Source organism: Hylobates moloch, unplaced genomic scaffold (genome assembly GCF_009828535.3).
Source record: "Hylobates moloch isolate HMO894 unplaced genomic scaffold, HMol_V3 SCAFFOLD_2, whole genome shotgun sequence".
NCBI classification, from domain to species: domain Eukaryota; kingdom Metazoa; phylum Chordata; class Mammalia; order Primates; family Hylobatidae; genus Hylobates; species Hylobates moloch.
Genome location: NW_026652277.1, coordinates 98,836,424 through 98,848,998, shown reverse-complemented (window position 1 = coordinate 98,848,998; position 12,575 = coordinate 98,836,424). Strand labels below are relative to the sequence as shown.

The window sequence follows — 12,575 nt, the reverse complement described above, 5'->3', positions numbered from 1 at the left end:
ATCATTCTCAGCAAACTATCGCAAGGACAAAAAAACCAAATACCACATGTTCTCACTCATAGGTGGGAATTGAACAATGAGAACACATGGACACAGGAAGGGGAACATCACACACCAGGCCTGTTGTGGAGTGGGGGAGGGGGGAGGGATAGCATTAGGAGATATACCTAATGTTAAATGATGAGTTAATGGGTACAGCACACCAACATGGCACATGTATACATATGTAACAAACCTGCAGGTTGTGCACATGTACCCTAAAACTTAAAGTATAATAAAAAAAAGAAAATGATAAAATATTATTGAAAGAAATTAAAGAAGTTTCAATAACATCCCTATTAAAGATATGGATGCCATTTTCTTCAGAAAATAACAAGCTGATACTAAAATTCATATGGAAGTACAAGGATCCCAGTTTAGCAAAACGATGATGAAAGAAAAAAATAAGTTGGATTCATATTTCCTGACTTCAAACTTACTAAAAGCTACAATAAGAGGGTGTGGTATTAGAATAAAGGTAAATAGAATAGAGTGTCTAGAAATCCTTACACGTTTGTCTAATTGGTTTTAAATGTACCAAGATAATTTAATATGGAAAGAATAGTATTTTTAAGAAATTATCCTGAGACAAGTGGATATTCATGTGTAGAAGAATGAGGCTAGACCCTTACCTCACACCGCACACATAAAAATGAACTAACTCAAAATGGATTATGTCTCAATATAACAGCTAAAAATATAAAGTTTATAGAAGAAAATACAGGAATAAAATTATTGTAATCCTGAGTTAGGCAACAATTTCTTAGCTATGATATGAAAAGCAAAAGTGGCAAAAGAAAATGAGTCCATTGGTTGTCCTCAAAATTAAAATTGTTTGTGCCTCAAAGGACACCATGAAGAAAAAGACAACTCACATAATGGAAGAAAATATTTGCAATTGTATTTGATAAGTGGCTTGTATCCAAAATATATAAAATTTCTTACAACTAAAATAAAAGGTACATAATTCCATTCCCAAATGGGCAAATGGTATGAGGAGATATTCTCCCAAAAATGAGATACACGAGGTCAGAAAGCACCTGTTGAGTGTATTATTAGTCCTTAGGGAGATGAAAATCAAGTGTGCAATTGAAATACCACTTCACACTCACTAGAAGGGTTAAAAAGACAAATATCAACAAATATTGGCAAGATATGGAGAAGCTGACACTCTCATACACTGCTGGTGGTACTGCAAAAATTATACATTCACTTTGGAAAAGAGTTTGGAAGTTCCTCTAAAAAGTTAAGCATAGAGTTACTCTATGATCCAGCAATTCTTCTCTAGTTTTATATGCAAAATAATTGAAAATATATGTCTGGATATATATTGCACATGTTTATAGAAGCATTACTCTTAATAGTCAAAAAGTTGTAATAATCAACATGTTTATCAGCTGAAAAATAAATACATTTGCTGTAACTTTATGATGTAATGTTATCTGGCCATAAAAAAGAAACAAAGTCTTTATACCTCCTATGACATAAATCCTGAAAACATTATGCCAAGTCAAACAAATCTGTCACTAAAAAACATATATTGCATGATTCCATTTATATGAAATGTCCAGAACAGACAAATCCTACAGATAGAAAGTCGATTAGGAATTTCAAAGGGGAAGAAGGAAATGGGGAGAGGCTATGGTAATGGTATGAGTTCCTCTGGAATAATAAAAGTATTCTAACATTAGATAGTGGTGATCGTTGTACTTCTCTATGAAGCTACTAAATCTATAGTAGTTCTCTCCTTTTCCGTGGTGTTGCTTTCTGGTTTCAGTTACCAGCAGTCAACCATGATCTAAAAATAGGTGAATATACTATAATAAGATATTTTGAGAGAGCGAGAGAGACCACATTGACACAGTTTTATTACAGTATGTTATGATTTTTCTATTTAATTAGTAGTTATTGTTGTTAATCTCTTAATGTGCCTAACTTATATTTAAACTTCACCATAGTTATATACAGAAAAATACATAATTTATATATAGATGGTCCCCAACTGGTTTGACATGTTTTGTCTTTACAATGGGATAAAAGCAATTTACATTAAGTAGAAACTATGCTTCAAGTACCATTACGACCACTATGTTATTTTGCTTTCAGTGGAGTATTCAATAAATTACATGAGATATTCAATAATTTATTATAAAATAGGATTTGTGTTTTTCTCCACTGTAAGTTAATGTAGGCTCTGAGCATGTTTAAAGGAGGCTAGGATAGGCTATGATATTCAGCAAGCATATTAAATACTTATAAGAACATTTCTGACTTACATTTTTTTTTCAATTTACAATGGGTTTATCAGAAAAATAACCCTATTGTAAGTTAGGGGATATGTGTAACCCTGTATACAGTTCGGTGCTATCTTTGATTTTCAGACATCCACTGGGGATCTTGGAACATATCTCCCTTGGAATAGTAAAGGGGGACTATTGTACTGAATTGTACACTTAAAAAGGTGAATTGTACGGTATGTTAATTATGTCTTAATAAAATTATTATTTAGAAAGATAACTAGGTAAGGAAAGTCACGCTATTTATATATAAATACTTACTAGGTAAGTAAGTCATGCTATTAGTATGTAACATATGGAATATACACATTATTCTCATCTCATTAATATAGCATATTTAGTGACTGCTCTTTTCTCTTTACAATCTAGAAAAGCCAATATGAATATAATGTTGATATTAATACATTATCTTTATAATCACAAAGAAGAAACACATTCAGAAAATCTGATTCAGCTAAACTTTAAATTTTATATCCAGATAAAATGTGACAAATATCTGAAATATGAAAATAAATAAAGCAAATAATATATCAAAAATCTTAGGAATGATGAAACGACTAAGAGTTTGTCTTAATTTAGGTGACAAAATCTCCTGAAACATTTATACATTTAAATCACTAGGAGTTCACAATAAGCCATGTCAGAGTTCTCTAGAAAGACTGATTATGTATCATAAATATTAAAGTATTTTGAATTAAGCCTTGTAGATGTTGTTTATTTTGTTTTCAATCTTTAAGACTTCTATATCAAATGCAATACTTTTATTTAAATAAAATTAATACCATGTTGGACATTAAATTAATATTTGGGTCCTCTCATTTTGTTTGGATATATAAGAATATTTTGAACAAATAGGTGGACAAACATAAGTGATGTATTTCATGCACACACACACACACACACACACACACGTATATTTAACTCATACGTATAAGACATTGTTTTGGGAAGGAGCAAAGTAGCTTATGATAGCCAGGATTTTCAGGAGCTAGCCATATACTATAAAGCAGGTTTAGAGCTAGGTGTAAGTGTTCTTCTGAAGAACATTTCAACAATTTCATAGAACATCAGTATCAGACATGGCTACTCTATGCAAATAAAAGATCACAAAAACTAGACTAACTTATACGCATATTAAATAGAGACAAAACCAGGAACATCACCCAGACCAAAAGACTAACAAAACAATCCCCTGTCATGGCTAATGTAAGTAATTGCTGCCTCTTTTGAAAACATTGGCTTTCACCTCTTTCTTGTCTTTTCCTCCATCCTCCTAGGTAAGACTTATCATAAACCTAGTAATAAAATTCTGCTCACTTCTTGACAACTTATCCAGAGCAAAGACCCACTCTTTGAAACCATCCCCTAAAATACATGTAACAAGCTCAAGTCTGTAAGTCCTTTCTAACATCCTTTTATTTAGATATCCCTGTGGATCTACATGATGTTTTCTCCATTGTTGTAAAGAGTTATAAACCCAACTTCTGCAACCCTAGGTGTGTTCCCAGTGGTATATGTCTGGTGACTGCCAACAGCAACAATGCACACATACACAAATGCATATACAAGTTATCTTAAGAAATTATAGGAAGAGCTAAATGCTAAAAAAAGGATATATCAGAGTCTCAATGAAAGAAATACTAGAAAATTTACAGTACATATTATAGGTTATAATTAATTGATGTAAGAAAAATAAAGCATAGATAACTATGAATATTATCTTTTTAGTTCATAAAAAGTTTATTATTTCTCCTAATATACAGATGGAAAGGTCATTAATATCAATTTGTGTTCATACATCAACTAAATAATTGCTAATGTCACAAAAAATGTCTCTGGGTCTTTTTATATATCTTTAACTAATCCTAACTATCGGCATTGTGAGTTTTCCTATGTTACCAAAATTATTTATTTATCTTTCTTTTTATCACATAGTATCTATGCTATTATTGCCAGCTATTGTGGAATTCAATTTAATAAAGCAAACTGCCTACTGTTCAACAGTCTGCACCTTATAACCCACTTTAATCACCAAAAAATTAGAAACATTTGTGAAAAGTTTTAGAGGCATGAGATAATCCAGAATTCTCAACCTTAATCACAAGGCAAAAGAGAATGTATGATTTATTTTGGAGGACATTCTGAAATAATTTTAACATTTTCCTTTGGAAAATAATCATCTGAGAGTATTTGTATGCAATTCACCTGCTTCTGAACAAGAAAAGGATTTAGTTATGATATACTTGATTATGCATTTACATAAGAGATACAATGTATACCAAACAAATCTAGGATTAAAAATTATTTACCAAGGGCCGGGCATGGTGGCTCACGCCTATAATCTGGGCACTTTGGGAGGCCGAGGTGGGCAGGTAACTTGAGATCAGGAGTTCGAGACCAGCCTGGCTAACATGGTGAAACTCCATCTCTACTACGAATACAAAAATTAGCCAGGCATGGTGTCAGGCCCCTGCAATCCTAGCTACTCGGAGACTAAGGCAGGAGAGTCACTTGAACCCAGGAGGTGGAGGTTGCAGTGAGCCAAGATCACGCCACTGCACTCTAGCGTGGGAAACAGAGTGCGATTCTGCCTCAAAAAAAAAAAATATTTACAAATATATATGTGGTTATTAAGCTTTTGGAATAATAGCAATAGGTACTACGAATTTCTTTTTCATGTGTATGCATCATTTTTTAAAAATAACTTCAAGTGTTCTTTTAGATTTAGGGAGTACATGTGCAACTGTTACATGGATATATTGCATGATGCTGGAGTTTGGGGTACAAATGATCCCATCACCCAGGTCGTGAACATAGTACCCAACAGTCAGTTTTTAAACCCATACTTACCTCCTTCCCTTCCCACTCTAGAATTCTCCAGTGTTTATTACTGCCATCTTTATGTCCACGAGTACCCAGTGTTTAGCTTCCACTTATAACTGAGAACATACAATATTTGGTTTTCTCTTTCTATATTAATTCACCTAGGATAATTGCCTCAAGCTACATCCATGTTGCTGCAAAGAACATGACTTTGTTCTTCTTTATGGCTGCATAGTAGTCCATGGTGTATATATGAACCACATTTTCTTTATGCAATCCCACATTGATGGGAACCCAGGTTAGTTCTATGTCTTTGCTATGGTGAGTAGCGCTGAGATGACTACATGAGTGCATGTATCTTTTTAGTAGAATGATTTATTTACTTTTGGATATATGCCCAGTAATGGGATTTGTGGGTAAAATGGTAGCTCTGTGTTGTTTTTGAGAAATCTCTAAACTGCTTTCCACAGTAGCTGAACTAATTTATATTCCCAACAACAGTGTTTAAACATTCTCTTTTCTCCATTGCCTCACCAGCATCTGTTGGTTTTTTAACTTTTTAATAATAACAGTGCTGATGTGTGTGAGATGTTGTCTCACTGTGGTTTTGATTTGGATTTCTCTGATTAATGATGTTGAGCATTTTTTTCATACGTTTATGGGGCACTTGTTAAATGTGTATCTCAAAATGTCAGAAAGATATCAAACTAACGGTCTAACATCATACTTGGAAAACCAGAAACATGAGCAAACTAATTCCAAACTTAGCAAAAGAAAAGAACTAAAATCAGAGCAGAACTGAACAAAATTAAGACCCCCAAATCCAGGGAAATAATCAATTTAACCAGAAGTTGGTTTTTTGAAAGCATAAACAAGATTGGTAAACCACTGTCTACATTAACAAAGAAAAAACGACAGAAGATCCAAATAAGTACAATCAGAGATGACAAAGGTGACATTACAACTGATCCCACAGAAGTAGAATGATTCTGAGAGACCCTTATGAACACCTCCATACACATAAACTAGAAAATCTAAAGGAAATGGGTAAATACCTGGTAACACACAACCTCCCAAGATTGAATGAGAAAAAAATTGAAATCCTGAAAACACCAAGTTTTGAAATTGAATCAATAATTTAAAAAAAACAACCTACCAAGAAAATAAAGCCCCAGACCAGATGGATTCACGCCAAATTTTACTAGATGTAAAAAGAAAAGCTGGTACCCATTCTACTGTAACTATTCCAAAAAAAAAAAAAAATGAAGTCGAAGGAACTTCTCCCTAACTCACTCCATGAACCAGTATTATCCAGCTACCAAAACCTGGAAAAGATACAACACAAAAAGAAAACTACAGGCCAATGCACCTTACGACCCTAGATGTAAAAATCCTCAACAAAATACTAGGAAACCAAATATGGCAGCACATCAAAAAGTTAATTCTCCAACTAAGTTTCATTCCTGGGATGCAACTGTTTCGACATACACAAATCAATAAATGTGATTCACCGCATAAACAGAATTAAAAACAAAAAAACACATGATGATCCCAATAGAAGTGAAAAATTCTGCTATGAAATTCAACATCATGTTAAAAATCCTAAATAGACTAGGTATCTAAGAAACATATCTCAAAATAATAAGAGCCATCTATGGTAAACCCACAGACAACATCATATTAAATGGGCAAAGTCTACAAGCATTCCCCTGGAGGACTGGAACAAGCCCAGCCTCACAACTTCTACTCAACACAGTACCGGAAGTCCGAGCCAGAGCTATCGGGCAAGAGAAATAAATAAAAGGTATCTAAAAAGAAACAGAATAAGTCAAACTATCTCTCCTTACTGATGGTATGATTCTACACCTAGAAGATGCTGAAGACTCCACCAAAAGGCTCCTGGAACTGATAAAAAATTTGGTCAAGTTTCAGGACACAAAATCGATGTATACAAATCAGTAACATTTCTATGCACCAATAACATTCAAGCTGAGAGCCAAATCAAGAATCCATTTACAATATGCAATCCCATTTACAACAGCACACACACCAAAACCCAAAAACAAACAAAAATGCAAGGAATACATCCAACCAAGGATGTGAAAGAGCTGTACAAGGAGAACTACAAAACATTGCTAAAAGTAATCAGTAATGACACAAACAAATGAAAAAATATCCTGTGTTCATGGCTTGGAAGAATCCATATCATTAAAATGGCCATAATGCCCAAAGCAATGCACAGATTCAACCTGTCAACCCACGAATGTCATTTTTCACAGAATTAGAGAAAAACTATACTAAAATGTATGTAGAATGAAAAAAGAGGTTGAATAACTAAAGCAATCTTAGAGAGGAAATAAAAAAAGATGGAGGCATCATGTTACCTGACTTCAAACTATACTGTAAGTCTACAGTAACCAAAAACAGCATGGCAGCATTGCACTGGTAAAACAACAACAAAAACAGACACAGATCAGTGGAACAGAATAGCAAAACCAGAAATAAAGCAACATACAGCTGTCTCATACTTGACAAATCAACAAAAATAAGCAATGAGGGAAGGACCCTCTATTCAATAAAGGGTGCTGGGAAAACTGGCTATCCATATGCAGAGGACTGAAACTAGACCCTTACCTTTTACTATATAAAAAAAAAAAAAAAAAAAAAAAAAAAACAGGATGGACTAAATATATAAATATAAGACCTCTGACTATAAGAATGTTAGAAGAAAACCTGGAAAACACCATTCTGGACATCAGCATTGATAAATAATTTATGAGTGAGTCCACAAAACAATTGCAACAAAACCAAAAACTGACAAGTAGATTAAGCTAAAGAGCTTCTGCATAGCAAAGGAAACGATCAACAGAGTAAAAAGACAACTGACAGAATGGGAAAAATAGTCACAATTTATGCATCCAACAAAGGTGTGATACGCTGAATCTATAAGGAACTTATTCAACAAGCAAAAAACAACTCCATTAAAAGGTGGGCATAATACATAAACACCTACTCAGAATTTTTATTTAGAGTTTCTTCAGAATTTTCATCTAAGAATTAATTAATACAATTGAATTAATGGAATGTGTGGATAATTTATATTACAAAATATATTAAAAATTTTACTAAAATAATCCAAACTCACAATAATCTGTAAGTAAAAAATTGGAAGTTTGAATTTAGTGGACTCATTCCTTTCTTGTCATCGTGTGGCAGTTCTCATACTGCACGGAAAGGTCCAAAACGACGTTAAGATGGCAAAAACATGTTTTGAAGAAGTAGATGCATCTGTATCATTTACCATATCGGAACATTGCATTTTCAAGTTCAAATCTGTTTGTACTTTGTTGACATCTGGCCTTCAGTATTTTCAAATTTCAAATGATTGTGACACTATCTTGTCAGTAAATGGCTCTTCATCTCCAGATGGTTATTTTAATTAAATGTATCTAAAGTGAAAATAATGTCTGGATGTATCCCACGGACACTGATCACTCCAAGTAATTTCATGAAGAAAACTAAAAATATGTTACTCACCGATAGCTTTTGTAGAGGTCAGTACAGGTGGAATTATTCTCGCAAGGATTCATTTTACACTCATTGGATTCTTGTTCACAAAAATTTTCTTCCCAACCAGATAGGCACACACACTGGTAGCTCTAAGAGAATATGAAATTATACATTTTTAGGCTATTTCTTACAATTAAGCCTAAAATACAGATATTACTCTGGGCTATTTTGATATCTCTGTCAATTTATAATTTTTTTAGTTTTATAGAACACCAATACTCCCCCCAAATGACTTTTACCACATTTTTAAAACCGTGTGAACCGTATTATTTAGTATCTAATTAAATAAAGTTTTGTAGTAAGTCAATAGATTCTATAGAAGGTATTAAAGATTTATGCATTATGCTCACAATGTAGAATTATCATCTTTGTTAAATGTTTTAAAAGAAAAATAGCATGTTAGTCATATGATGGTAGATGATGGAGTATAACTAAATAACTAATTAAACAACTCAGCAACTAGCTCACAAGTTAAAAACATAACTATAAGGAAACATTTGACAGATTTATTGTTACAGATAAATATTTAAAATAAATTAACAGAACTTTTGGTCAATTAAAATCGTAAAACTTTTAATGGGGTTTTTCTGAAACAGAGAGTTGCCCTAAGACAATGTAATTCAAAATACTAGAGGTAAAATTTTGCTTTCCTAGTATTGGGCAAACAAACAAACAAAAGAAACACTTTAAATTACTCTGTGAAAATACTTTCTATATGAAAAATATTTTTGAAGAATAGAGCTCGTGTCAAAATTAGATTTTGGGCTTTTGTCTGTAGAGAATCTAGATATAGCATTATAAAAATGGTAAAATCAATGTTAACTGTTATTTAAATCTGCACTTTTCAATACAGTAGACACGTGTCTATAAAATATTGAAACATGGCTAGTACCAATGAAGATGTGCTATAAATATAAAATACACATTGAATTTTGAAAAGTTAGTATTAAAAAAGGAATGCCAAGTATCTCACTAAAATTTTTTATTATTTACTTTTGGTTGAAATGGAAATAATTTTGATATAAAGAGTTAAATGAAACATAAGATTTCAATTAATTTCATTTGTTTCCGTTTACTTTTTGTAGTGGCTACTAGAAAAGTTAAAACATAAACAGAGATATCATTTAATTTCTACTGAACAGAGTTGAGAGTTGAGTTAGCTAATGCCAGCCCAGTTTCTCCATTTGTGGATAGAGTTAAGAAGTCTATATACTTATAAGCACAATGTGATGAGTAGGAACCCTGAGATTACAGAACGCATCTTAGTTTAATACATCTCGACATCCTGTACAGATCTAGCACCCTGTCTATGTTTAATTAATGTTGATTAAATAAACAGAAAAGAACACACATGATATGACCAATAATGTAAAGGTTGAAGTTAGTAGCCAAAACAAAATTCAAAATGATCCTTTATCACTTTGGTACATTTGGACAGCAAATTTTTTTTACAAATGTAACAGTGAAACATGATAACCAGAAGAAAAATAAATTCATGACCCATGTATGTGCATTTAGGTTACAACAGTTTAAATGTATAAGAAGTTCTACTCAGTACTGTGCTTTGGTTGAACAGGGCCAATTGGTTTTCCATGCTAGGTATTAATAACTAGCTTAAAAGCACAAGAATGAGAGCCACCTTATCAACATTGTGCTTTATTCCTGACACATATACTGTTCTCCACTCAGAATAATCTTTAAGAGTACATTACTGGGTATATACCCAAAGGACTATAAATCATGCTGCTATAAAGACACATGCACACGTATATTGCAGCACTATCCACAATAGCAAAGACTTGGAAACAACCCAAATGTCCAACAATGATAGACTGGATTAAGAAAATGTGGCACATATACACCATGGAATACTATGCAGCCATAAAAATGATGAGCTCATGTCCTTTGTAGGGAGATGGATGAAACTGGAAATCATCATTCTCAGTAAACTATCACAAGGACAAAAAACCAAACACCGCATGTTCTCACTCATAGGTGGGAATTGAACAATGAGAACTCATGGACACAGGAAGGGGAACATCACACTCCAGGGATTGTTGTGGGGTGGGGGGAGGGGGGAGGGACAGCATTAGGAGATATACCTAATGTTAAATGACGAGTTAATGGGTGCAGCAAACCAACATGGCACATGGATACATATGTAACAAACCTGCACATTGTGCACGTGTACCCTAAAACCTAAAGTATAATAATAAAAAAAAAGAGTACTCAAGTTTTGCTGGATTTTAGCAGATTTTTTTTTTTCACATACCATGCTCCCTACATTGTTAACTTCCTCCATGAATGTGGTAGCATTTACAGTTTTCATTGGTTGCATTTGGCTTATTTTTTCTTTTTTTTTTGTAAACATTAAAAGAGGACTTACATAAAAATTGAATATAATGATTATATTTTGTTTTATGAATGTGCTATTTAAAATGAAAGCAATTCCACAATAGGCAAGACAACATCAGCTGTGGTGAATGGGAGAAAATCATCCCACTCCGTAGCATAAATGGCATATGCATAAAATCTTCAGGACATGCTCATTCGTTGTGTTCTGAAATTCCTCATATTATGGGGTATAAATTATTTATGTAAAGACAAAAGCATAAGCACACCACTGATTTTTATTTTGATGCCTCAATAATATTTTGAAACAAATTTAGTGAGTCAAAAAGTGAATCAATTTTTCCTATTAAATTCATATATTTCTTAAAAGCTAATAACTATTGGTATTTTCAATAACTTGATAATTAGAAGGAAATTATCAATTTCGGGGTATCATTATCATTAAAGTATCAGGTACTACAGCAGTGAATTCCAGATATGATGAACTATGTACAAAAAGAAAACATAAAAGGATGAAGAAAATATAATTTAAAAATTAAAATTTAAAAATGTAAATGATGAAGAGAACAAAAGTGCACAGCAACTAAAAATAACCCAGAGTTTGAGAATTTTTATTCATCAGTATCTTACTTGATTCAAAAGCATTTTCCTGAATTTGGACATTCTTGCTGCAAAGCAGTTTCTCATTCAACATTGAATAATTGATTCCAGTAATTCAAAATAACTGTTATTTAAATTTGCATTGGTCAATACAGTGGCCACATATTAAAGTAAAATACTATTTTTAAAAGCACATTTTGAGCCAATTTTGATGGAAGAGGAAAGTATTATTAAAATGTATTTACCAAAGGAGTAAAGGTTTGCATGATTTATTAAATTAGAATCTTATCATTTTTTAACTACTCACTACAAAGTAGACATTACTCTTCCTACCAAACTTAGATAAAACAGTAGTTTGAAAACATGCATGAGACAGGAAAGACAGAAAATGATAAAAACACAGGTCTACAATATTGGACTCTGCAGCCAGTGAGAAAAAAATAAAGACAAAGCTGTCAAGTTTGACAGTTGTAAATGCATAAAAAGGTGTAGTTCACTTTTTCAGATCAACAGCCAGATATTTCAAATTTTTGTTATCAGTAACCGATGTACTAAAGTAAGATGGATAGCATAATTGTGAACATGAATTTTCAAGTTAGAGAGATTATCTTTGAACAATATCTCTGATGTTTATTAAATCTCTAGACATCTAGTATATTATTTTTCTCTTACTGCCTAAAAAATTACTACAAATTTCATGCCTTAAAACAACATAAATGTACTGTCTCACAGTTTCAGTGAGTCAGTGTGCAAGTATCAGTCATCTAAATCCTTTGCTTTTGGTCTCACCATGCTGAAATCAAGGTATTGACTGTGATGTGATCTCACCTAGGAAATGGAGTTATCTTCCAAATTCAATGATTGCAGCAGAATTCATTTCATTCTGCCTCTAGG

The 12,575-nt window shown here is 32.7% G+C and overlaps 1 protein-coding gene across 2 annotated transcripts in view; it reads right to left on the bottom strand.

The window, feature by feature from the left end:
- The window catches only part of EYS (eyes shut homolog), a 2,056,951-nt gene that overhangs the window by 1,276,534 nt on the left and 767,842 nt on the right, over nucleotides 1-12,575 (bottom strand). For both annotated transcript variants that reach the window (XM_032154320.2, XM_032154329.2), the window contains exon 15: nucleotides 8,697-8,818. In XM_032154320.2, the coding sequence (XP_032010211.1) occupies nucleotides 8,697-8,818 (122 nt within the window). The remainder of the gene's footprint in view (nucleotides 1-8,696; nucleotides 8,819-12,575) is intronic.